At 47.5% G+C, this 27207-nt stretch overlaps 1 protein-coding gene across 1 annotated transcript in view; it reads right to left on the bottom strand.

The window, feature by feature from the left end:
* Positions 1-27207, bottom strand: part of Ghrhr (growth hormone releasing hormone receptor) — a 40343-nt gene that overhangs the window by 6328 nt on the left and 6808 nt on the right. Inside the window, exons 2-8 of the mRNA XM_076566097.1 lie at positions 6715-6805; positions 5823-5975; positions 3255-3357; positions 3031-3138; positions 2438-2535; positions 1362-1459; positions 397-529 (exon numbers count right to left, since the gene is read on the bottom strand). Coding sequence (XP_076422212.1) covers positions 397-529; positions 1362-1459; positions 2438-2535; positions 3031-3138; positions 3255-3357; positions 5823-5975; positions 6715-6805 — 784 coding nt within the window. The remainder of the gene's footprint in view (positions 1-396; positions 530-1361; positions 1460-2437; positions 2536-3030; positions 3139-3254; positions 3358-5822; positions 5976-6714; positions 6806-27207) is intronic.

Here is a 27207-nt window from a genome sequence, read left to right as displayed (position 1 = left end):
TAAGGCCACCTCCTCCCTGGAGCCCTTTGATTCCCTCAGTTCTCAGCTTTCTTCACCCACTAGTCCCCAGATCTGAGTACTTCCTATCCCCTAGGTGCTTCTGGAAGGAGGGGGCCAAGCTCCACCCCGGTCCTTGGATGCTCATTAAAGGTGATGAAATGGCTGGCTGGACACCGGAGCCAACTTAAACGGGAGCATGGGTAGAAGAGGAATGGTGCCTGCCAGGTAGCCTGGCAACATTGTGGTCTATGAATGTGTGGAGAAAACTCGAGGTTCCCTTCGCTTGTCACTGGCCATGAATCCAGGGTCAGCCTGTGTGGCAACAGGCCAGGAACATTCAGGCCTGCCCTCTACCCTCTGCCCTCTGCCCCAACCCCCTCCAGCCACAGCCTTTACAGTGGACAAGCCGCAGTGGTCCGTGCTGTCGCCCCGGAAGAGGGCAGCATCCTTCAGGAACACAGCGCTGGCCTTGAGGATGAAGGTGGCGAACAGCTGCATGTGGATGTAGTTCCGAGGGCAGTGGAGCCTCCTGGAAGGGACAGGAGAGATGAATCAGGGCTTGGGCTGCAAGAGAGCTTCCCAAGGGCCTAGAGTAGGCCTGGCGTGGCTGGGGAGCTGGGCAGAAGTGAGCACCTGCAAAGCAGCTAATGCTACATCGAATGAAATCAAACCCAAAGAACTGAGTGGAATGGAGTGTGAATGGAGTGTGTCAGTCTGACCCCAAAGGTCATCTGGCCAGCGTCCTCCTGGGCTAGGTTCAAGGACAAGAGCAAGATGATTACAGCCTCACCTTCAGATAGCTCTGTAATTGTGGGTGCAGAGGCAGCCATAGCCCAGCAGAGCCTATGGGAGCCTCTGGGTGATCAGAGAGACACAGCCCCATGGGGAACTCAGCCTCTGAAGGCTGAAAAGCCATTGCACCCAGGAGTAAGGGCTGAGGGTGGGTTTAGTGGCAGAGCCCATGCAGGGGACCTTGGATTCAAGCCCCAATCCTGAAAACCAAACCAAAAAGCACTATAGTGCTCAGAAGGTTGCATCCTTCAAAGGTGTCATACAGGGACAAGGAGGATTCTCGGAACCTGAAGAGAGCTGGACTTCCAGTGTTGGCAGCCGTGGACACCCCACCAAGCAAAAGAAGGCACTGGAAGCAAGTGGACTGAGCTCTGTATGAGCAAAGGTGTGGCCACAGAACTGAGTTCTGGTGTGACGGCCCCCACACTGGGGAAAAGGCAAGATGTCAGCCATGGTCGTCTCACTTAGCTCTGAGCCCCTCCTGACCGTCCAGGCAAAGAACTAGACTTGGTCCCCGGACAGTAGAGGAGCCAGCGAAGGTCACTGAGCAGGTAACAAGAATGGTGCACCTGAGGGTAACCAGGACGGCAATAGCCACGCAGAGGGCGGCAATGGAGATGCTGTGGCCGGTGGTGTAGATGATCTTCACCGTGGAGAAGTAAGATTGCTGGGGACAACAGGAGCAGAACAGAGGTTTGGCAATCAAGCAGGGGGCCTGCAGCTCCACCAACCGCCCAGGCACTGACGTCACAGAAAGCCCCGTATGGGCACTGAGGCTGCAGGAATGGGACAAGGCAGCAGAAACCACCTCCCCGATGACTAACAAAAACCCAAGGAGAAATTAGCCCTGCTCATTACACCAGCTAGCTGCCCTTTTGAGAACACGGTCACTCCCAGGTAAAGGTAACGTCCAGGACACCAGGAACAGCCACAGGCAGTCAGGAAAAGGCTATATGGGGCCCAAGTATATGAATCAGCCTGAGCTGGGGATGTAATATGGCCAGGTACTGCCTCTACTCCAGCCCTGATGTTCATCTCAGGCAATTCCTGTGCCTCTTTGACCTGAATCTGCTTCTGAAAGATAAGCATACCCACAGTTTCGATCTTAGGGCTGAGGGCTGAGGGAAACGGGATTGTGAGTGTGGATGGGCCTTGTGAAGACACTGCTCTGTGCAGACTGTGAGGTATGCTGCCCAGAGCCAGGGGTCTCTATAATTACCACATCCTTGAGTTCCTCCTCTTGCCCATGCCACCGTCCCAGTATACTGTCCTACTGGCTGAGGACCAGAGAGAGCAAGTGCTTCCTGTCTAGCATGGCCAGCGGTCTGCTTCCTCTGAAATAACTAAAGTTTCTGCACTGGAACCTGAGAACAGACAAGGCTGACCAAGAGGAAGTTGACCAGAACTTTCAGCTGGCCCTCTGCTTCCCTTCTCCGTCAAAGCAAAGGAGCCCAAGTGTCCACAACCCTTGAGTAAATGGGCCACCTTCACTAGGCACTTTACTGCCATCTGCTGGACAACTCTTGTAAATACTACGCCCACATGATGGCTATGGTGGGAACGGCAGCCACCTGCTGAGATGGTAATCTATCACCTTTATCTGTATTTGTGGTCACCTTCCTCCAAGATGCTGGGAGCTGCTTACCTCCTCGGTTAGCAGCTCCAAGGGCACAGGGCAGGCCACAGGGTATGGTGGGAAGGGATCAGACCAGCCAGTGGTGGTGCAGTCCCTCTTCACATCCCCTAGAGGCAAGCAAGAGTCTCTGATGACAGGATTCTCCCTTTCCCAGGCAAGTGGTGGGAGGACCCTGTCAGTCAATCAAGTGTCCCAGTGAGTTGTGCACAAGGAGTCCTTCAAAAAGGTCTACCTCTGGCCTCCAAGAAACCTCTGCTGAACAGTATTCATCTGAGGAACACAGAGTGGAGTGATGGACCTCTACATCCTAAGGGCAGGAGGGAAGAAAGCAGACACCCTCTTCCCCCTAAGAGAGAGGCAACAGCCAGAGAGCCCTGGATGGATGACAGCCCTGCCCCCACCCCACCCCCCATGCTCTCAGGAATCCTACACTGAGAGGTTGGCATTATCCACCCTTATTCAAGATGACTAAAATTTTCAGGGTAACACTAGGAGAGAGAAGGTGACACTCAAACAAACCCAGGACGTCTGTCACCAAATCAGTGATGTGCAACCTAGAAAGGACCACCTGCTCCCCACCCCTGCCCTACTTGGCCACTCACCTGCCTCTGAGCTGAAGTGAGAGAAGAAGTCAGGGCAAGGGAGGGCCACCCACTGGCCAGAGCCTGTTGGGGGCCAGCACAGCAGCCCATCCCAGGTCCCGGGGCAGCCTAGGTGGAGAGGAAGAAGACACAGCGAGACCTATGAGGGAAGTGGATATGGCGTTCTGAAGGGCAACGCTGGAGAGGTCAGGATCAGGGAAGATCCATCCCCCACCCCCTCATACCCAGGGAGGTGCTGTTGGTCCCCTCCGCCACCTGAAGACATGCAAGCTCATCCTCTCTCAGCTGAGTGATGAAGTCACATTCTGGGTGGAGGTGACCCAGTGCCTAGGAGAAACGGTGACACAATGAGCCAAGCCCACTGGCAGCCTCAGGCTCTCTAGCTCTGGTGATCTGAAGACAGAGACCAAGGCAGAGACATTTCTGTGCCCTGATTCTGAGAAAGACCCATCTGCCCCACTGGGATCACGGCACGTTTGGGGGGGGGGGCATAAAGAAGGAGAGAGTGGGGAATGGAGGGAAAGTTCAGAAAGGAGAGAAGAATCGGGGGAGAGAAAGAGGGAGAAAAGAGAACAGAAGAAAGGGGGAGAGGAAGGAAAAAGAAGGGAGAGAGGAGGGGAGAAGGGAGGGATGGATGCACTTTTCCATCCATCTCATGGCAGTGAGTCCTGAGACACATTAAAGAAAGCCATCTAGAGACCCCATGGACATGACAGTGCAGTCCCTAACTTGGCCTTTTCTCTTTCCCTATACTTCTAGGCCCTGAAAGTGCTTCTGCATAAGCAACCCTGGTAGGTAGAACAATGGTCCCCAAAGATGTCCGTTTCCCAATCCCCAAAGCCTGACACAGGCAAGGGACTTAGCAGATAATCTCTCCAAGCAGGAAGATGTCTTTGATTATCTGAGTGGGCCCAGAGTCATCAGGATGCCCAAGGATCAAGTCAGAGAGAAAATGACGGGAAGAGAGGGTAGAAGGAGGTACTGTGCTTACAGTATGAAGATGAAGAAGTGCCTCAGGCCAGGGAAGGAGACTCCAGAAGAACCACAGTCCTGCCAACCATTTGGGTTTAGCCCATTGACAAGCATGTTGGCTTTCTGATGTGTCTCAGGCAAGTTACATGAGAAAACGTGCAGACTAGTAAGTGGGAGAGTACACAGGTGGCTGGGAGAGCAAGAAGACAATAGCACCCGACTGAGGAAAAGGAACACCGAGCAGGAAGGAAGGAGGTCCCTGGGAGAGGGGGAACTAGCTGGAGGGCTGGTGGAGTAGATGGCTGTTCAGACACACAGTGAGATGGGGGAAGACAGACACATAAGGATGCATGGAGGTATGGTGGATGATAAGGGTCCTGTATCAGGGTGGCTGAGTTGATCATTAGATGGATAGAAGGATGCCGCCTTCGTGTGTGGCTTGGTGATCATAAAGATTGCAGGTTGGGTACCTCCCAGAGCCCGGGGGCCACAAGGAATGGTCTCTAAGCTTTTCTGGACATCTCTGTGTTTCTGAAGGGTGATTCTGAGGCCATCTGGAGCCCAAGTGATCTGGGACATGTTTAGGATTTGGCGTTTGACCTTTTGTTAAGAGAACTAGAATTCCTAACATCTCTCAAGACTTACCCAGTTGCCCTTGCAAGATCACACACACACCACACACACACACACATTGGTCCATCAACTCTAGTCCTTAATCAGGTATCTACCCCAGTTACTGAAGGACAGGTTTAGGTCTAGGGTTCCCTCCCCTAAATGAAGCTTTCACGGGGCTGTGTACACAGAGGAGAGTGTGAGTCCTTTGCGGCATACAGAGAGTTATTGGAAGTTACCTGCAAGACATCCACATGCCAGCCCTTGACAAGTCAGATCACTCGTCCCCACCCCCCTCCCCCAGGCATGGCGGTCCCCTGTAGGCTGCCCTATCATCCTCAGCGTAGCCCAGACTAACATCAAACTCATTGTAATTCTCTTGCCTCAGCAAGTGCCGAGGCTACAGGTGTGAGCCGCCACACCACACTCGTTTCTCTTTTTACAGAGACAAATGGAGCCTCAAGTGTCACACAGTTCACTCCGTGGTCCCCAGATGCCAGCATCTTGAGTGAAGGGCAGTGAGGCACCAGGATGGATGGCCACCCTGGCAAGGCAGCAGCGGAAAAAGGCAGCCTCTGTCCCCCATGTGCTCCCACTAGTGCCTTGTGACTCCTCCCCTCCTGGCCCCTGATGCTACTTTCAGTGACCCAGAAAGTCTGCTGGGAAGTTGCAGTCCATTCAGGGAAGCCTCCTCTTTTGGCTGACCCACACCCTGGTGCACAGGCCAGGGAGCGGTGGCTGGTTTCTGAAGCCTCTCCAACCCTGGCATCACCAAAGAAAGAGTCCGCAAACGCCACAGCCGGAAGAGCTAACGCTGCAGGCCCCACAGCATCCCTGGCCACACTCCCTGCCGGAGGTGGCTCAGGAGACAGGACAATTGGGGGGTTGGGGTTGGTTCTTTTTGAGAAGGAACAGGTGGCAGCCTGGAGACGTGTGGCTTAGAGAAGGGGCAGGCTCAGGTGTGACAGGGAGGCCCTATCTGGCCTCAGCTATTCCAAGATAGAGTCTCTGGACACACGTCTCCGGGAGCCCCAGAGGAAACAGATAAGACATGGGTGAGGGAACAAGGGCACAGCTCACGTCCAGGCAGAATCTGGGACTAGTCGGGGGAAGAAAAGAGGGAGCCAGCACTCAGGAGTTCCCCAGCCACGGCCTGCCACCACCCAGCTGGAGAAGAAAAGAGAAGGAGGCCTGAGCTGGCTACTTACAACTCCCAACAGGTTCAGCAAGCAGAGGGCACGGGTACCCCACAGCAGGCAGTCCATGGCAGTGATGCCGGCACTCAGCCTCAGTGAACCCTGGCCCTTCCCTCCCAGACTGTCTCGACTGATGCCACCTAGGTACACCTTCTGCTGCCTCACCTACCCAGGAACCGTGTAGGCAGGGCCAACAGAAGGGACACCCGGCTGAATATTGAGCAGCACGGTGGGACACTGTGTTACTGCTGGCCCTAGATGGGACTCCGTGTCCTCAGCAGGGGGTGGCTGAGCTCCGCGACACCACTTCACTCTGCCTCTATGTCTGAGTGTATCTGTCCTGCCAGCAAGAATCCAGAGGACACAGAGAGGTGACAACCGCAGGACACTGCTGCACTTAGTCAGTATGCTTTCCTGTCATTTGCTGAGCCCAGTTCCCCGATGGTCTTACCTGGAAGTATAAGATAGCCCTACGCCTGCATCAGAGTGAGGGGACCTCCTATGCCTGCATCAGAGTGAGGGGACCTCCTATACCTGCATCAGAGTGAGGGGACCTCCTATACCTGCATCAGGGTGAGGGGACCTCAGAAAAATAAGAAGATGACCCAGATCTGCCTTTAAGGATCCCCAGATCTGTTGACACCCCCAGTCTCTCCCATTGGGATGGAGGGTGAGCTCAAAGCTGAGGGGACCCAGAAGAAGTGGGGCAGGCGACAGTAGAGCCTGGAAGGTTTGAATGAGCCTTATAGAAAGTGGCCATAAGGGTCTTGGGGGGGTGTGGCTCAGTGGTAAAGCATTTGCTCAACATGTGTGAGGCTCTGGGTTCAAATCTCTGGCACCACAAAGCAAAGAAGCAGTCACTAAACACAGTTTGTGCTGCCCAAGAACGTGCCACATTATTTACCTGACGGGGACACTCAGACGGTGAGGTGACATCTGCGACATCAAGGCCCCCAACTTCACATGGGGCTAAGCAAAATTTCTCAATAATCCTCCTGTCCAGAAGGGAAGCTGAAGCTAATTGGAGGCCTCTCGGAGGGATCCCTGGAGCTGGGCCACTCAAGAGGGATAAGGCATCCATCTTCCATTACAGGAGTGAAGAAATCCACTCTAGTTATTTGACTTTAAAAATACAAGCTCTCGCCTGACCAGGCTAACGACAATGTCCTAAACCAGACTAGATCTTGCTCAGCATTTGGAAATTGAAAATGAATGTCACCTTTAACAACTCTGAATAATGGGGGGACTAAGGGGTCTTGATTGTTGAATGGCATGGCCGTCTCCATTTACAGAGCTGCTGGGCTGTATGCTGGGGGTGCCAGATGTGTTCCTAGTGAATTTGTGTCATGAATGTGGAGAGCTTCCCGCCACCACATCTGCGTTTAGGACTCGTCTGACATCAGCAGGGCTTTATTTTTCCACTCTTGTTCGTTGTCAACAAACCGCTGAAAATATTTTCTACACACGTTGGCCAGCGTGGGTGGCACACGGCTCCCCTCTGGCAGGCTGAGGAGACTCAGGCAGGAAGGAATCGATGGCTGTAGAAAAGGCACGACTGAACGGGGACAGGGGCCACCGCACCAGAAGAAATACGTGATTGATCATGCTTCATAATTAGCATCTCTCCCACTAGCATTAGAGGTATTAATAATCGATATCAACAATTCATAGCCATTCATATTAGTTAAACGAGTGGCACTTAGCAGAGAAACGTCGCCCCCCTTGGAGACATTTAGCAGTGTCTGGCAGGATGTTTTACTACCACAGGCAGGGGCTGGGCATGGGGAGGAGGGCAGCCAGGTACTACTGGTGTGTGGTAGGAAGCTCCTGGAGCCATACAAAGAAAGGTCAGCAGGACAAGACTCGACTAACCACCTGTTTGTGCTTCTCCACAAACTTCCCAGGACAATCCTTAGAACCCCCTGGTGCAGTACATCACCCAGGGTGTGAGTTGCCTCCACCACTTGCTTGCTGCCATACATCTTACTGAGCTTCTGTTTTCCCACCTGTAAAAAGTGGGATTTTCTAACTAGGGTTACTATTGCTGTGATGAAACACCATGACCAAATCCTCTTGGGGAGGAAAGGGTTTATTTGACTTACACTACCAGGTAACAGTTTTATCACTAAGGGAAGTCAGGGCAGAAACTCAAACAGAGCAGGAACCTAGAAGCAGAAGGTGATGCAGAGGCCATGGAGGGGTGCTGCTTACTGACTTGCTCCCCATGGTTTGTCTGTCCGCTTTCTTATAGAAGCCAGGACCACCAACCCAGGAGTAGCATCACCCACAATGGGCTGGGCCCTGCCCCATCAATCACTCATTTAAAAAGTACCCTACAGCCAAATCTTATGGCAACATTTTCTCAGTTGAGGTTCTGTCCTCTTAGGTGGCTTTAGTTTGTGTCAAGTTGACATAAAACTCTCCAGCACATGGGGTTAACACTAGGACCTTTCATATAGACACAGATAGACAAAGAAAGGCATATAGAGCCTTCATCTAGAGCCTTGCTTCTCAATGGACAATAACCAGCACGTCTAAGAATGGACCATCAACAAAGCTGGCACCACACATCCTTTGTATCAAAAGAAATCAGAACTCCAGCTCACAATTGTGAAATATAAATTTGAAAATATTTAAACCCCTAACCATAAGATGGTAGAATAATAAGAACTTTGTGAAAACAGAAATCCATTCCATGATCTTAGAATAAGAAGACTTTCTTACATAATAAAATAAAACTGTAAGGGAAGTATCCTTAGGACTGGCCTTGTGGACATTAAGATAAATGCATGCTCAAGAAAGGACACTGTGGATGAAAATCAAACACAAGTTCCACAGTGAAAAACATTTGCCAACAACACTGACAAGCAGATGCATAGCTTTCAAAATACTCACACACAATTAATAAAGAGAAATGCAACAGAAAACGGAGCTAAGGATATGTACATACAGGAAACTGAGAAAAGTAAAACATATATACCACTGAAGAGATGAGAAGAAAATATGCTTAACATTAATAGTACTCAAGAAAGTGAAAAATGCTGTTACCCCCTTCTTTACATTGTCCTAATCTTATTTTCAAGCTTTGTTTTATTTTTAATTTGTGTATGTATTGAGGGAAGAAGTGTTCCAGTGCCCATGGAAGCCAGAAGAGGGCATTGGATCCCCTGAAGCCAGAGTTCTAGGTGGTTACAAGCCTCCCAGTGTGGATCCTGGGAACGGAGCCCAGGTCCTCCACAAGAACAGTACATACATGCTCTTAACCATCCAGTCATCTTTCCAGCCCTCGCTCAAAACTTTTGTGTTTGATAATGTACCATTATGATGATGTGAGGAAATAAGTCTCTCTGTCTCTCTCTCTCTCTCTCTCTCTCTCTCTCTCTCTCTCTCTCTCTCTCTCTCTCTCTCTCTGTGTGTGTGTGTGTGTGTGTGTGTGTATGTGTGTATGTGAATGGATAAAAATGTTACTGAACAGCTCTGAAAAATAACAACCTACTGACTCTATAATGAACATGTCTTAAGAACAAGAAGTTTTATTTCTGCATGTTTTTATTCTAAGAGAAGGTTGCCTTAAAACGTAACCTATGCGTGTGTATAATGAGTGAAAGTGTGAACTATGGGGCTGGTGAGATGGCTCAGCTGGAAAAGGCACTGGCCACCAAGCCTGATGACCTGAGTTTGACCCCTGGGCCCCACATGGTAGAAGGGAAAAAACAACTTCCACAAGTTGTCCTCTGACCTCCACACATGTACCACAACATACACATGCAAAACCAAAATTAATCGATCAGTCAATGAATAAGAAAAAATTGAAACATGAACTTGAATTTGGTTGGTGGTGTGGATCAGTAGTAGAGTGCATGCTTAGCAAACACGTAGCTCTTGGTTCTGTCCTTGATGCCAAAAACAATGGATACAAAAATATGAGTTAAACTTACTTGTTTCAATATGGAAATATGTCAGAAATGCTTTTTGAGAAACTGCATCCAGTCAACACGGAATATCAGGGACTGATTTGCCCTCCCACCTTAATAACAATAGATCCAGAAATCTGAAGAGAACATTGCTTTTTCTAACACTGGAAACAAACAAAGCAAAACATGGCTGCATATATCGAGCACTCGAAAGGCAGAGGTGGGATTATAAGTTTGGGTATTGTCTGGGCTCCATAGAAAGTTCAGGTAAACCTGAGTTATGCAGACAGATCCACCTCAAAAAAAAAAAAAAAAAAAACCCTCATAAACTAAAATCACAGACACGCTGAGCCCTTTACATCTGGATGGTTTCCAGGACACAATTCGAAGAGGAGGAACCCAGACTCAGGCTGTGGTCCTGGTGAGTAGAGGAGGTGGAAACTGGGCAATGAGGAGAAGAGTGTCGGGAGAGTTCATGTCTCCCCAGAAAAGGTCACGCAGCACAGCTGCTGGCCAAACCATGACCAAAGACGAGTTGGGAACAATTGTGTGGCCCCTGCGATGGGTGACGAGACATGTGATTGAGGTTGAACTGGGTGAAGATTGAGTGTCTGAGGAGGCAGTCTCAACATGGGCTCCTTTCCTCATGGTGTACCTCCTTGCTGTAGTGGTGATTGCATGATCCTGTGATAAACATGCTAAGACATGCTAACAAAGCCAAGCTCTCTGAGAGTGGCACATCCTTGAGGAATTCCAAGGTGATGATGTTCTTCTAAATAGGGTAGCATGCCTCCTTGAAGAATTGGGTCCACCACACAAATATGGTGTAGCTTCCTGGATGGTTGATGGGTTAAAGAACATTGTGCACTTTCTCAAAGTAGCATATGTGAGGCAGAACTAGAAGCAGGCTGTGCAGTCAATTTCACGGGCCTTGTGAGTGAAAAGACATTCATCTGAGACTTAGCCGTTGACCCAAAAAGAAGTTGCCCACGTTAAAAAAAAAAAAAAAAAAAAAAAAAAAAAAAAAAAAAACAGTTACAATAAGAAAAGAACATGAGGATGCTATCTAGCTGTGGTGGTCTGAATAAGAATGGCCCCATAGGTTCATATATTTGAATTCCTTAGTCACCAGGGAGTGGCACTATTTGAGAAGAATTAGGAGGCGAGCCTTGGTGAAGGAAGTATGTCACTGGGGGTGGGCTTTGAGATTTCAAATCCCCATACCAGGCTCAGTCTCACTCTCTCTGGATGTAGCTCCCAACTGCTTCTCCAGCACCTGCCTGCCATGCTCTCCACCATGATGATGATGGACTAAAGCCTCTGAAACTAAAGCAAGCCCCCAATTAAATCTCCCTCTCTCTCTCAAAACAAAGTTTCTCTGTGTAGCCCTGGCTGCATGGAACTCACTCTATAGCCCAGGCTGGCCTCAAGCTCACAGAGATTCCCCTGTCTCTGCCTCCCTAGTGCTGGGATTAAAGGCATGTGCCACCACTGCCCAGCTAAAATGCTTTCTCTTATAAGAGTGGTCATGGTCATGGTGTCTCTTCACAGCAATAGCATAGTGATTAAAACCCCGGCACATGAGCCTCTTCTTTGGCAGGAAAGACCAGAAAATATGGGGGATGAGATGGAGGTATTATCTTGCTGTTTCTTAATGCTTGAAGGAGCTGAGGGAATTAAGAATATAAGTTATATCTGTGTTAAAGAATCCTTTCTAGGATCCAAAGGGGAAGAACTGGATAGTGAAAAGAATGTGATAGAAGTGATAAAAGATAACCCTCAGGTTCAGTCTTTAATGGAGACAAAGAGAAAACCTATGATTGAGCATGCAGATCGGAGCCTCAGTACCAGCCCAGTATAGGAAACTGATAATCAGGGAACATTCAACATCTGAACTACTTGCACCAAAAAGGACTGAAATAAGGAATAAAAGAGCCTCTCACAGACTAACCAGTGAAGCTATGGTACAGGGGGGTGCATGAGGTAACATGCTTCGGAAACAGAAAAACCCAGTAAGACATGTAAAATACCCATTCCTCAAGGAGACAAATGCTGAGGAAATATGAGGGAAATCAATCTCCAGTAGACTGGCACATACAAGCCACGACTCAGGAACCTGGTGAAACTCTCTGACTCAGGAAGATCCTGAAACTTAAAAAGATCCACAAGGCCCTTCCCAAACTGATAGCATCTAGGGGTCTTGATCAGGTTTGTTTTTTCTACCAGTTAAAGGGCAGAAAAAATCTAAGCATGACAGGTAACAGCTGGGGCAGTTGTTAACGTAGCAAACAGGAGCAGATGGAATTAACAGTAAACATTGATGAAGGCTTTTAATGGGGTGTAAAAGCACACACCTACAGCAGAAAAATTCCTCTGCAGAGCAGAGGAGGCCCTCAGGAAGCCAAAGCATAGCTTCTCCTTGAAGGCTGAGAGTTTTCAAAGTGTGAAAGGTTGCCCCCGCCCAATTTAGGGTTAGTCGGTTTGAAGAAAATGACTAGGATAGCTGATTGGACAACTGTTGGGTCTGTCCATCAGCAAGGGACCTATTGGCAGAGAAAAATCCCACAGGGCCTTTGTTTTAAGCTGTCGGCTTTTGTCTCAGGTCAGGAGAGTGAGGAAGAAGCTGACCATCCTTGAAGTTTATCATCTTTATTTCCTAGTTATATCTCTTCTCCCTGTCTACCTACCAGAGAATTTGTTTAACACCTAGTCCTTCACAAGGATATATGTGTGTGTGTGTGTGTGTGTGTGTGTGTGTGTATGTATGTGTGTGTATATATATATATATATATGTGTGTGTATGTATATGTGTATATATGTATATACATATATATGGAGAGAGATACAGACATATACACACATTCTATATATATTTGTACATATATATGTACGCATATATATGTAATTGCTGATGTGAAGAGATTCTTTGATTGTTGAGCTGCCAACAAGTTGCACAGAAGCATCCAGAAAGGCAGCTTTCACAGGTCATCACCCATGCTATAACGGGCTTCTCTCTCAGACTCCTCCTGTGTGCTGCCCCCACAATTCGTTCTCAAAGTCACGGCCTCTTATTCTTTAATTATTATTACATGTATGTTTCTAATATAATTTGCTAAATATGTTTACTGTTGCTCATGTGTATAAGTGATCAGGGCTGACTGCTTGGAATTGGATAATCTTTCAGGGTTCTCATCCCTAAAGAAGATGAATTTTTCCCTCTCTCAGCAACCATTGATTTGTAGCTATTAATCTTGGGGTAGGGCCATATGAGGGGAGAAATGATGTGAATACACTACTCACATGGGAAATTCTCTAAATAAATAAATAACATTTCAAAGCACTGCTGTTGCTGTGATAAATGACAAAAGGTTAATTATTTCTCCTAAGATAAGGATCCAAGAACAGAGCATCCTTTCCTACTCCTCCTCAGTATCAACAGGAAAGTCGGGAACTGGAGATGGCAATGAAAAAAGTAAAGCTCACTTTTTTTATTTTGTTTTGTTCTGTTTTTCTTTTAGTAGACACTATAATTTGTAGAAAACCCAAGACACCCACAGCAAAGTTCCTAGAACTAGTGGGTGGATTAAGTAGTGTCACGGGGGGCCCAGGATCAGGAATACAAATGACAACAAATACTGGCATGGATGTGCAGAAAGAGGAACCCTTATAAACCATCAGTGGAAATCAATCCGGAGGTTCCTCAAAAGCTAGATATAGACCTATCATGTGACCCAGCCGTATCACTCCTGGTATATACCCAATGGACTGTATATCTTACTACCAAGACCCTGCACATCCACATTCACTGTGTCTTGATTCACAATAGCTAGGAAATGGAATTTCTCAAGCTGTCTATCAACCCATGAATGGATAAGAAGAATGTAGTGCATACATACAATAGAATATTATTCAGCTGTAAAGAAAACTGAAACCATGAACTTTGCAAAATGTTGTGGTTTTGATAAGAATGGTCCCATGAACTCATATATTTGAATGTTTGGTTACCAGTTGGTGGAACAGTTTGGGAAGGATTAGAAAGAGTGCCCTTGTTGGAGGGAGTGTATCACTGAGGGTGAGCTTTGAAATTTCAAAAGCCCATGCCATTTCCAGTTAGCTCTTTCTGTCTCCTGCTTGCAAATCAGGATATAAGTTCTCAGCTATTGCACCAGCCTCGTGCCTGCCTGCAACACAGTAGTTATGGACTCTAACCCTCTGAAGCAGTAAGCCCCCAGTAAACTCTTCTATAGGTTGCTTTGGTGATGATGTCTTATCCCAGCAACAGAAAAGTAACTAAGACACCGGTAAATGGATGGAGTTAGAAAAAAATAATACTGAGTGAAGTCCTCCTGACACAGAAAACAAACGTGGCATATTGTTTCTCATAGGTAGACCCTAGCTTTAATACTTTTGTCTGGTATGTTTAACCTGGGGTACATGTGGAAACCAGGATGCTAGAAAATGGATCACTGGGTGTAGACATCCAATAGTAAAATACAGATAAAGCAAAAGCAAATTTAAAAAGAGGACGTAGGAATCCTGGATTCAGAAAAGTTTAAGCCTGGAGTGGGGTGGATAGGGAAAGGAGGTGCTTGCGAGAGCCTTAATAAAAATGAAGTGTGCATGGAAAAAGCTATATGGAAACTTCCAACACAAGAAAAATTTCAATTAGAAGGAGACACTAGCACATACGTGGCATGAAAGGAGAGGCGGGGATGTACTTGAGGTTAGAGGTCTAAGTGGGAGGTTGGCGACAGGTCAAAGGTGAAATAGAGCTAAAACCAAGGTTACATGAAGAAACCTTATGCAAACCCCCCATTTTATGAGCTAATTAAAATATATATAACATAGATTTGTAATTATTATTTTCAAACTTCATTATTAAAAATGCTGCAATTAAAAAACAACAACAATGTATTTTTAAAAGGAATTTAAACAGAAGTACCTTCATGGGTAGACAATGCTGTTGCCAGAATATAAGGGCTATTAAATGAAAATCTCAGTGCTACGTATTTGGGGTGCATCCCTATGAGTTATTGATCGGGGAAGCCCCAGAGGCAGCCAAAAACAACACAAGGTATTGCCATTATCCTTGGTTTCCCACCACAACTAGATGATAATACCCCATTGCTGAAGACACCACCCACTTTGCAGGCAAGATGAAGAGAACCCAACCTGGAACTGATCAGAAAACCATCTCCCTAGCTGGGCGGTGGTGGTGCATGCTTTCCAGCACTCAGGAGGCAGAGCCAGGTGGATCTCTGTGAATTCGAGGCCAGCCTGGTCTATAGAGCAAGATCCAGGACAGGCTCCAAAGCTACATAGAGAAACCCTGTCTTGAAAAACAAACAAAAAGGAAAGAAAGAAAGAAAACCATCTCCCTGATGGGTAGTGCCCGAAGTGTTGGGTCTATGCAGCCTTCTTGGGGAGAGAAGACATCAATAGTCTGGAGCCTTTGTGATACAACACTTACCTGCTTCCAAAACATGCTCACTGGTGCAATAGTGGCATGATGATTTTGGTGGTAACCAACTACTTTCTGATTGGTAACCAATTACTTTCCAACCCAGTCAGATGCCCATGACCAGGAGATAATAGGCCCTAGGGGGTAACCTACTGTTGTTGTTTTGATAAATAGTCATATTATCAAACTACCTTCTAAATCTTAATAGTTATATCCGTAGATTTGTGCTGCTCTCAACTTTGTAAGAGGAGCTTCTTTTGCAGGGGGTAGAAGTTAATGCATTGACTCCTATCTACTTGAAGTGCTGAGTATAAATAGCACTGAGTGCTCAGCTGTGGACAGATCATCTATATCAACTTCCCATCTTCCAAAGCTCAGGGAATATCCTGGAAGAGGGAGCAGAAAGAATGTAAGAGCTGAGCCGGGCGGTGGTGGCGCACGTCTTTAATCCCAGCACTCGGGAGGCAGAGCCAGGCGGATCTCTGTGAGTTCGAGGCCAGCCTGGGCTACCAAGTAAGTTCCAGGAAAGGCGCAAAGCTACACAGAGAAACCCTGTCTCAAAAAACCAAAAAAAAAAAAAAAAGAATGTAAGAGCTGGTAGATGGGAAGGAGGGTTGGTGGATGGGAAGGAGAGCTGGTGGATGGGAAGGATGTCTGGTAGTTGGAAAGGAGGGCCAGTGGATGGGAAGGAGGGCCAGTGGATGGGAAGGAGGGCCAGTGGATGGGCAGGAGGGCCAATGGATGGGCAGGAGGGCCGGTGAATGGGAAGGAGGGCTGGTGGATGGGAAGGAGGGCCGATGAATGGGAAGGAGGCCTGTGAAATGCTAACTTCTGGGCTTGATATGGCTTTCACATGCATCAACTCACAGCAGCTGTGGTTGCTTGCATATTAATCAAGTCAATCAAAACACTAGCGTGAGTGGTAGAGGGGTCCCCAAAGCCCTACCCTATCAGATGAGCTATTTAGGCAGGTGAAGACTACTGAGCAAGGGACAGTCACTCTTCATTGGGGATGTGGCCATAATGAGTTGTTCATGACCCAGTGAATAGTCCTACACTCATGTGCATACAGATAGCACTAATTGGACTCAGGGTTTATTACTAACATAACAAAATTAAATTAAACTAAAAGAGGACATGAATCTGGGAGGGGAAAGGAGCAGGGGCACTAGAGAGAGGTGGAGGAAGGGATGGTGGATAAATATGATCAACATACATTCTATAAATATAGGCAATTTGCAAAGAATAAAAAAATTAAAAAGAAAATGCTTTTTTTTAGTTCTCTCTGATCTGAACTGTAAAATCAACATAGCTTTAGGTAGCTGCTTTACCGACATATTTTAGTAATTTTACAGAAAAACCAAAGGAAGTCAAATAGGTAACAGTTCTGTTAAAGAAGGGAAGTTAAAGGACCCCTCTGTGGGAGACACCACTTCAATCGCTGTGGCAACATATCTGGCCAAAAGGGCTCAGGAAGGAAAGGTTTGCCTCGGCTTGTGTTTTCAGAGGGCTCCAGCCCCCAACAGCTAGGAGAGCACAGCAGAATGGCTCTGTGGTGACAGACGGGTGGCACCTTGCCTGATGTGAAAGAGAGAATGCAGGCTAGCATCAGAAGTGGGTAGGATCTTCCAAAGTGTCCTCCTGCTGCCAAGGCTCCACTCCTTAACAGCTCCACAGCCTTCAAAATAATACCACAAGCACTCGAGAGATGAGCCACGGGCAATCTAACATACTCGGATCCTGGTGCCCACCGTCCAATTTAAAAACCTACCTCAAGTCAACAATAGACATGGTGGTGTGGTACCGGCCAAAGAACAGCCACATAGAGGAATGACACAAAACAGGGGACCCAGAAACAGAGCCACACAAATTTAAGTACAGAGGCAATTCGCTGAGAAAGGATCATCCCTTTAACAAACTCTGCTCAAACAACTGAATGTCCATACACGAAAGAAGAAAGTAAACCTCAATATATACCTCACAGCATTTATAAACCTCACCTAAAGCAGGTCATAGGCCCCAAACCAATAAATAACCCAGAAGAAAGCTCAGGGCGATTTGCAGGTCCTTGAGTTTGTCCATAGTAGAAGCAATTCACAGCACAACCCATGTGAGGGAAAAATGAGCCCATTATTACCCAACAGAGTAAAGCCATGTGCTCTGCAAAGAGAAGACGACAAACCACCGATCAGTTTATTATTTCTTAAAGGACTTACAGATCAGATGTCAGGTCTTAAATCAGAATTGTGCCAGCAACATAGAGAAAGCATTCAAAACCCAGTTAGAGAAAAACAAAGTAAAATTCTAAATGTGCAAAAGAACTAAGCAGGTACTTCTCCAAGGAAAACACATCAATGGCAAATGGCATCTGAGAATATTCTCCACATAGGTCATTAAGAAAATTAAAACCACAAGCTACAAAAAAAAAAAAAAAAAACTATATACCTCTTAGCACCTACTATAATGGCTAAAAAATTAAAACTGATATAACTAAGTATTTACCAAGATGCAGAGCAACTGGAGCCCTCTGTAACCTTTGCTAAGAGTGTCAAACAGTTCCGCTGAGTTTGAAAACACTCTATAATGAGATAGAAGAGGTCCACATCTCCCTAAGGACAGTTGGCCAGAGGTTAAACACCATTAAGTACCATTGAAAATCTCAATGTCATGATAAATCCTTACTATAAACACTCTTAAGTACCTAGTTTACCTTCAGATAAGCTAAGCTACTGGGGAGATGGGTTCTTTTTTGACCCTTTGATTGACAGTTATCAAATCTTCTGCCTGTGCTGATTGCCTTGCGCTGGGAGACATCAACCAAGCAACTCCTCCTTGGACAATCAGCCAGATGGTCACATGGCAGCTTAGCTGATCTGAGCACACCATAGGCGCACAGGGAGGCCCGTGCAGGTCACAGGAGCACTGCAATCACAATTTCTGGTCCAGGGTGGCTTGCTCCAGACACCACTACTCCAGGCACCTTGCACAAGCCCCCAAATCAAGACACAGAGATATATTATCAATTATGAATGCTCGGCCTTATCTTATGCTTGTCCGACTAGCTTTTATAACTTAACTTGTTTCTCGTCATCTACAATTGCCTTGGGGCTTTTTACCTTTCTTTCATTCGGTATGTACTACTCTGTGTCTGGCTGTCTGGCTGCCTGGCTGTCTGGCTGCCTGGCTCCAGGTGTCTCCTCTTTCTCCCTCATTCTCCCTTCTTCCCCCACCCAAGTTCCTCCTCCTCTTATTCTCTCTGCCCGCCATGCCCACCTATCCATCTCCTGCCTAGCTATTGGTTATTCAGCTTTTTATTAGACCAATCAGGTGCCTTAGGCAGGCAAGGTGAAACAGCAACACATCTTTACATAATTAAACAAATGCAGCATAAACAAAAGCAACACACATTTAAATAACTAAACAAAGGCAGCGAAAACAAATGTAGCACATCTTTACATAGTTAAAAATAATATTCTGCAACATAAATAAATGTAATACAACTTTACATAGTTAAAGTAATGTTCCACACAGACTTCACATGGGTCATCAGCCTCCTGAGATAAAGATGGCTCTGGTCATCCTGCCACAGGAAGGGGGCACCTCCTCAGTGACTTAGCAAAAAACCTGTGGTAGTTTGTGGGAGGCTTGTGATTGATGAAACCAGAAGCTGTCAAAGACTGTGCCTGTGCGTGCCCCTCATCTAGCAGATAAGCTGGCTGGTTGTCGCTGTTTGAGGATCATTCTGTTCCTGCAGGCTTATCTCAGGTGTGTCACCCCCAAACTAAAGGCTTTTCTTTTAGTTTTTTCCTTTAGGTTTTTGATGGTCTACTCCTGATTTTTCCCCCAAGTTGAGGAAGCTGAGCTGGCAACATTGTAAACAGGAGAATCCTTGACTTCCAGTGCCCAGTAGCAGTAGCCAGGGGGTGTATGTAAAGGATTGATTGTCGTGACAGTAACTCCCTGAACCCCACAGCCAATGAGTCTGCAGCCTAGTCAGGAGCCAGGAGGCCACTGGGAGCTCCAGAGAGTAACAAGAACAGAGACTATGAAGGAGGGCATAAACACTAAGACAGAGGGACAGCAGAAAGCTGAGAGGACAGAAGGCAAGAGGCTATGAAAAGCCAAGACAGTGAGACTGAGTCACGAGACTTCCGGAGAACTGGGCACGGCTAAGAGCCAAGCATGCCAGTGACTGCATTTCAGGGGTCTTCATGACCTCAGCAGGGCCGCTAGCTTCTAGGGCCCAGAACTTGTCTCTGCACTTGACAGTTGAGCTATAAGATTCCAGGTATCAGGGGCCAGGTGACAAGCCTAGGTCTAACAACCCTGGCCCCAAGCATCTGGCCCTCTGGAACTTGGGGTTGCCAGCACTGAAGAAGCTGCCCTGCCTATTCGTGATGTCTGTTCAAATGAGCACAGGATTCCTGCCAGCCATGTGATGGGTTATTTTCATGTTAAACATACACCTGCAATCAATCCTACTCCAAGGTGTATGTCCAGGTTAATTGAACATGGAAGTTCACCTATACACAAATGCTTATAGTGGGTAAATTTATTCCAAACGCCTGGGTGTTACCTAGATGGCCTTCAACGTGTGAATGCTTGCTCATGGGAAAATTATGCATCAGTGAAAAGGAATGCTTGATTCATGTAACAGTGCAGATAGATGAATTAATATCCACCCTCACAAACTAAAAATATAAGAAGTCAAATCCCATAGGCTACATGCCATACCATTCCATTTCTATGACACTCTAGGGGAAGGAAAGATGGTGGGCCAGGAAGCAAGTTAGTAATTACCTAAGGCTGGGAGAAGGAGAAAGGGCTCTCTCTCTCTCTCTCTCTCTCTCTCTCTCTCTCTCTCTCTCTCTCTCTCTCTCTCTCTCTCTCTCACACACACACACACACACACACACACACACACACACACACACACACACTGAACTGTAATGTGGTATTGCATGTATGATTCTGTGCATCATACAGTCCCAATTTTACTGATGAGAGCAGGCTGTGACAAATTAGCTTGGCTAGATCACAAATGTATAGCTTAGTCACCTGTAGTGGAGAGAAAGGAGAGGATATGGTCTAAATATTTCACTGGATGCTGTGAGGCTAAAGACAAAAAAAATGTGCATATATTATGCTCTCTCAGCGTGTTTCTTGGCAGGGTTTAAGTCAAAGAATCTGAATGATTACTGTATGGTGGAATAAATGTTATAGTTTGGAAGCTAGGAAGTAAAGAGTAATGAACAGTTTGTGCTGGACAAGAATCAGTGTTAGTGTAAAATCAGGCTTCTTTTTAATAGATGATATGATGGATGGTGGGTTGACATATCAATTGACCTTCAATCAGTCCATAAACAAACATACCTGTGCATACATATTTATGTTCACAAGTGTCCCAATTCTGGCCTATGACATCACAGAAGCATCAATATCTCCACTGCACCTAGCAGCTGGCTAGTATTTAAATGCATTTAAATACCACCTACAATATAGGACCTAAGGTTGTTTAAGAAAGTATTGGCTTGGGAGCTACATCCCGAATAATTCAAGATATTCCTGGAGGAATCTCTCTTGGTGCCAGAAACAGCATGAGCATTCAGGAAAGACAGGGAGAGAGAGAGAGAGAGAGAGAGAGAGAGAGAGAGAGAGAGAGAGAGAGAGAGAGAGAGAGAGAGAGAGAGAGAGAAACAACTGGAGAGAAAACCCAGGCATCACAGAACCAGCCAAAGCTGGCAGAGTTCCCACTGCAGGGACTGGGCAAGTGAGCGGCCAAATAAAGGGCAGAGGTGTAGAGTTATGATCTAAAGAGAAGAGCAAACACCCACAGCGCTGTAAATAGATCACAGAGAAGGGAATCCCTCCCTGCAGTCAGACTCCAGACAGTACAGGTAGCTGAAACAAGGGACTCCACATCACTGTCAGAATATCATGGGAACAATAGCTGCCAGCAAACCTACCAGTGAGTGCAAAGATTTAGGAAGAATAGGATATTTGTCTGGTCTCCAGGTGTCTCTCCCAAATGTGCATTAGACATAAAGGAGGAAAATGGTAACTTAACCAGTAGAGAAAGCAATCAGACATGAAACATTCGACGCTATCACCTCCAGTGAGAAGTTGGGTGCACCATGGTATGATATAATGAGAATGTGTCATATTCTCCAAGTCCAGGAGCCCGATCTAATGAGGAGAAAGCTGTGCACAAGGCACTGGAGGGCTTCTGACAAAATACTAGACCAACACAGGTTAGAACAGACCAGGGAGACATAACTAGATCTTGGTCTTGAGAAAGCACGCAGCTATTTACAATGTGGTGTTAATGTTGATTCTAATTTTGACCACTGTACTGTGGCTGAGATTCACCATTAGGAGAACTCAGTGTGACCTCTACAATGGTTCTAACGTTCTCTCCAAGTAAAACTACCTAAGATGAGAAGGAAAGCTACTGAGAGGGAACGTTTCTAAAGCATGTATTATTTCATAAAAGCCACCTACCGCTTAATGATAAGGAAGCAAAAAGATTTTAGAAGAATGGACAGGCTCTTAACAGTTTGTTAGCTAAGGAAGCTATGAATAGCCAATAAGAGTTCTTCAAGACATTCAGCATCACTGACCATTAGAGAAATATAAACTCCACCATGACACCCCAGTGCACACCAAACTAGAAAGGCTAACGGTGCGTGAAGGGCCAATGCAGGCATTGGCGAAGAAGGGAGCATCCACAGTTCTGGAATACAAAACAGAGCCTATCTAGAAAACAGGCTAGCAGTTAAATATAAAGTCAAACACACTTACACGAGCCCATAATCTTCCTTCTAAGTACATATTTACCCAAGATAAACAAAAGCAGGATAAGACAAAGACTTGTATTCAAATATCCAGAGATCTTTATCCACTGTAGCTCAGACCTGGAAGACTCCAGAGACTCACCGCTGGCGGGAGTCCATGCGGCATATGCATACCATGGAATATTACTTGACGATAAAAAGGGACATAGCTCTTACACACCACAAAGGTGAATGTCAAGGGCATTGTGCTGAGTGAAAGAAGTCAGGCTCAGTGTGAATCCTTCCAGGTGAAATTCTAGAAGAACAAAACTGCAGCAGCAGAGAAGCTGAGAGGAAACCAGGGCGTGTGTGTGTGTGTGTGTGTGTGTGTGTGTGTGTGTGTGTGTGTGTCCGTCGGGGGGGGGGGGGTTGAATGAACAATGCAGAGTTGGCTTGGTAGAGAATGTTTGGGGATTGCTAGGAATGTTCCAGGGATCATGGTCACGGTTATGCACACTGGGTAAAATCCACCAAATCTTACGTTTAGAAATATATGTAAATCATTACTCAATAAATCTAATTAAAATACATAAGTCTTAAGACAAAAACATAAAGTACAGAAATAGTTTTTGTTGTTTGTTTTTTTAATGAAAAAAAAAACAATTTTTGTATGTAAACGTTTCTGTGTAAAAGTCTAGACGTTTCCAGGGCCAGGGCATGGAGTTCTGTAATGTGGGTAAACCGCCAAAACAAGCATTATCTTTTATTCCAATACTCTAATTTTAAAAAAAATATTTATCTGGACACCACATATACAATTACATTTAAACTACGGCAGTAGCGAATGGTAGGGTTTTCCTGCCACGCTGGGTGAGCACTGGAGATAGCAGGGTGAAGTCTTTCTGCCCATCCCATAAACAGGTGGACTCCTTGATAGTGGGCACTTGGCTTCTCCCTGGCACTGAGAGCCGCCTGGTGTCTGCAAAGCTGCCAGAGCTGCGCTGAGACATTTGGTCCCGCCTGCGTCCACCGCCCCTGGTGGCGAACCTGAGCAACTACATCATCTTCTAGCAGCAGACCCCGGAGAATATCCCAAGGAATGTCAAGGGTCCCTAACACTTACCCTGTCTGGGGCTGGTGCCTTAGACATGGACAGATTCAGGAGGTCAGCTGCCTCTGGATACTTGGCTCAAATGGCTTTTTGCTGTAGGTTGCAGGGTGTGCTCAGGGCAAGATCAGGATAACCACAATCCCAAGCTGTGCTCTCATATTGCCCTCCCTCCAGAGAAAAGAAAAGTCTAGAACAGAGATTCTCATCGTGACCCCTTTGGGGTCACAAATCAGATATCCTGCATATCAGATATTTACAATACGATTTATAAAAGTAGCAAAATAGCAGTTATGAGGTAGTTACAAAAATACTTTTATGGTCGGGGATCACCACAACATGAGGAACTGTATTAAAGGGTCCTAGCACTAGGAAGGCTGAGGGCCACTGGTCTAGAAGAAGCAGGGGCCCTGGCACCTCATAATGGATCACACAAAGGCAGATACCTTATCCTCAGCCTTTTCTTAGCCATAACTTTGCAGCCACTGGCCACTCTCCCCTGATCCCTGTGGTGACCCAGCCTTCATGGGTCACTCTCAGAACTGTTTCTGTCCAGGGTTTATTAGGATATCTGCTGGCTTAGAATTAGGGGTCAGAATTGGAGTCAAGGTAAGGGGTATACTGGGTCTTCTATGGTACTGTGTTCCTAGAGTTCATGTACTGGACATTGAATGCCCAGTGCCACCTGTGAGAAGCAATTAGGGCATGGAGGAAGAGAATTCTAGTTTCCCCAGTGGGGGTAGGAGGACCATGCTACCTCTTTACCTGACCTTGGCCCTGCCCACCCAAAGCCACCCTACCCAGACCCTAGTTCATTTCCTGGATGCCCCTTTCCCTTTCTACCAGAAGCAGTCTGGCCCCGTCCGGTATCTGTTCAGGGCGACCGCTAAGGAGGTGGAGGTGGAGGTGGAGGGCAGGGTAGGTGTGAGAGGCGAGGCTGAGGAGGAGCGCTGGCCTCCAGCCAGGCCAGGCGATGTGGGAACAACGTGTCACTTTGTTTTCCTCTAGCGGAAGGAGTACTTTGATGTGTACATGGATAACTCGTTTCTTTATAAACTCCCAACTTCTCCACAGACTTTGCCCTCCTCCTTGGGGCACCGGGTTGGACAGACCCAGCTGTTCCTTGCATGTACCCTGTGTGATAATTGGCTTGAGTCTGCAGGAGAAAGTGGGACATCCAAGGTACTCTAAGTGGGAACCCCCAGGCACACAGCGCCATACCCATGCTGCCATGCCCTGTGATGTTTTTATTCAGATCTACAAAGTCTTGGTTTGGGTGGTAAAGCAGTTATTGCGTATTAGCTTAAGGGACACAGGGAGTGGCGTCCCCAGAGCACTGTGGGGGCGTGCTGAGGGAAGGAACCCCAAGCCCCAGCTGAGAAGGAGCAAGCAGGCTACAGACTGAATTCCAGCTCGGCCCTGACCCCTGAGCATGGCAAGTGAAGCACAGGCCCTCAGGCTGATGCCGGCAGGACTGGAATCCTTTCACTTGTCTCTATGGATAGACACGCTGAGAACCAGAGAGGGCAACAGTCCTATCTAGGATCACACAGCCAGCCACCAAGTCAGCACTCAGGTCCAGTGGCCCCTGACCAGCCACTCTGCCTAGAGCCATACGTAGATGGAGGAGGTGGTGGGACCTACAAAACGGGGCACCTCCAGGCCAAGCCCTTACCCGTAGCTCCTTTGGCCCTGATTCTCTGCTTCTTTCTCCACTCTACTCTGTGGCCCCCTACTTGTTCCCTGGGGAAATGGTTATCCCAGCCCCACTTGGGGTTCATCCAGTCTTCAAAGTGTAGGTGGGACAGAGCTGGGGCTGTAGAGCTGGGGGGTGAGCCAGAGCACTGCAGTGTGGAGAGTCTACACCCACACCTCTGAAGGTGTGGCCTTTTCTGAGATGGAGAAACTGAGGCACAGTGACCCTTGATGATCACATGGCTGGTATCAGACCCCAGATTCTAAGCCAAGCTGTCTGACTCTGTCTCATGTTGCCCAGGGTGCCATGGAACTCAAAATGGTTGACTTTGAATTCCTGATTCTCCTACCTCCACCTCCAGAGTGCTGGAATTATAGAAGTATGCCCCAATGCCTGACTACACATTCTATTTGTTAATGAAATAAATAATTGAAGTGTCTTGGGAGAGTGGAAAGGGTCAAAAAATGAGATGGCCACAGAGTCCTAAGCAAGGGGCGAGAAGCTTGAGAGAGAGCCTCTCTCTCTCTCTCTCTCTCTCTCTCTCTCTCTCTCTCTCTCTCTCTCTCTCTCTCTCACACACACACACACACACACACACACACACACACACACACACACACACACCTCCATCAGCTCCTCCTTTTCCTAAGCACCTGGTGTTGATAAGCTCCTCCTTCTTCCTTCCATTTACAAACATAGAGCATGTCCTGGTGTGGTCCAGAGAATCTGGAAGACTTTGAGGAGGAAGCAGCCTTAATCCCTCTGGGAGGACCTGGGTTGGGCCAGGACTTTGCTCCTTCTGTTTCCTTCAGAGCTGCTGGGGCTGGGGCTGGTGCAGGGGGCTGACAGTCAGTTCTGATCTGAGGAGGAGTCTGCTCCTTGGGGAAGGGATGTGAATCCAAGGTGGGGGTAGAGACCTGAGACCTTCTGCCTCCCCCTGCAGCTCCCCTCCCCACGTCCTACCTGATTCGTCCTCATCCTGCCCACCCTTATTTATAAACCACATGTCCCCGTGTCCCAGCCTGCCCTGCCTGTTTGTCCACAACCTCAGCTGCTTCCCCTGATAACCCGAGGACCAATTCTGGGGAACTGGGAGGGGCCCAGGGCATGTGGAGTTCAGGGATGCTTTGGCAAATCCCTTCCCTGGCTGGGGAATCGTCCCTGCCTTCCTATAGATGCCGAAGAAGCTAATGCCTAGACCTTGTTCAAAAGTGGACAGCTGTTCTCGCGCAAAATTTTAATTTCTATTATTGCCCAGGAGCAGTTTCTCACTGCTTGGCCAAGGGCCTAGAAGTCAGTTGAGAAAAATGAGGCTCAGAACAAAAAGTGAGCGGCCTTGACTTGAACGGCCAGGTAGTTCGAAGCCTTCTACTTCGCCACCCTGCATTTCTGCCCAGCCAGTGCCCAGATGTGGAAAGAACTCCATCTCAGAACTCCGCAGCTCTGACTCTGTATCTTGGTCTGCCTTCTCTAGCAACCTTGGGCTTATTGCCCAGCCCCTCTGACTTGTTCTCCATGAAACATAAACGCTACCCCTTCTGCTTAATACCAAGCAGCCAGAATAGGTGCCTGGCACCTAGGAGGAGCTTAGTACAGATTTCTCAGATGTAGTGAGTACGGAATCCTTCACGCTCAGCTCATTTATTAACATCAGGCGTGCTAGTGTGTTTATAAAGTCCCTGTAGCATGCCATGTGCTGCAGGAGCATTGGGGGCCCCCCTCTCTGCTCTGAGGGCTTTAGTCAGGGATCCCCAGTCTCCAGGCCCAGATTCCATTCCGAAAGACAAAGCTACCGAGAACTCCAACCCCCCCCCACCAGTTCCCACAGCCCTTGCTCCCCAGTTATCTCCCCATACCCTATCCCTCCACTTAGTACTAGGGAAAACAGCATTTCTGGCCACCCTTTGAGGGACAACCAGTAAAACCTGAGCTCCAGACACCCTGCTTCTCTCCATTGTTCAACCAACTGGTCCCCAGATGCATGAAGTCCCAGGACCTGCCCCATAGGAGGTCAGAAACAGCTTGGTCTCCGGGCAGGGAGGGGTGAGTGAGAAGGTCTGGAGGACAGGGCTTCACAAATAGCTTCTGCAGGCCTCGGCCTTCGGACATAACTCTCTCTCAGCTTCCAAAAGCGTTGGTCTCAGGGACTGATGGGGTAGGGTGCTGTTTCCACCTGGATAAGCTGCAAGGGATGTGGAATGACAGACATGTGAAGGAAGCAGCCTGGACTGGGTCTTATTCCTGTGGCCAGAGCACTGAGGGGTTCTGCCCAGTACAGCCTGTGACGACCTGTTTCGGGCCTTCTTCTCAGTGCTGTATTTCAGGGGACCTGAGATGGAGAGAGGCTGCCAGGGTACCACAGCTAGGTGAAGACAAGGTGGCGTGGAGGTTGGTGGGTACCACAGCTCCCTGGCTGGCATGTGGGCCTGCGCCCTCCAGAGGTGG

The sequence above is a fragment of the Peromyscus maniculatus genome, chromosome 3 (genome assembly GCF_049852395.1).
Source record: "Peromyscus maniculatus bairdii isolate BWxNUB_F1_BW_parent chromosome 3, HU_Pman_BW_mat_3.1, whole genome shotgun sequence".
NCBI classification, from domain to species: domain Eukaryota; kingdom Metazoa; phylum Chordata; class Mammalia; order Rodentia; family Cricetidae; genus Peromyscus; species Peromyscus maniculatus.
Note: the sequence above shows the minus strand (reverse complement) of the source record. Positions and strands in the feature narration are given on the sequence as shown.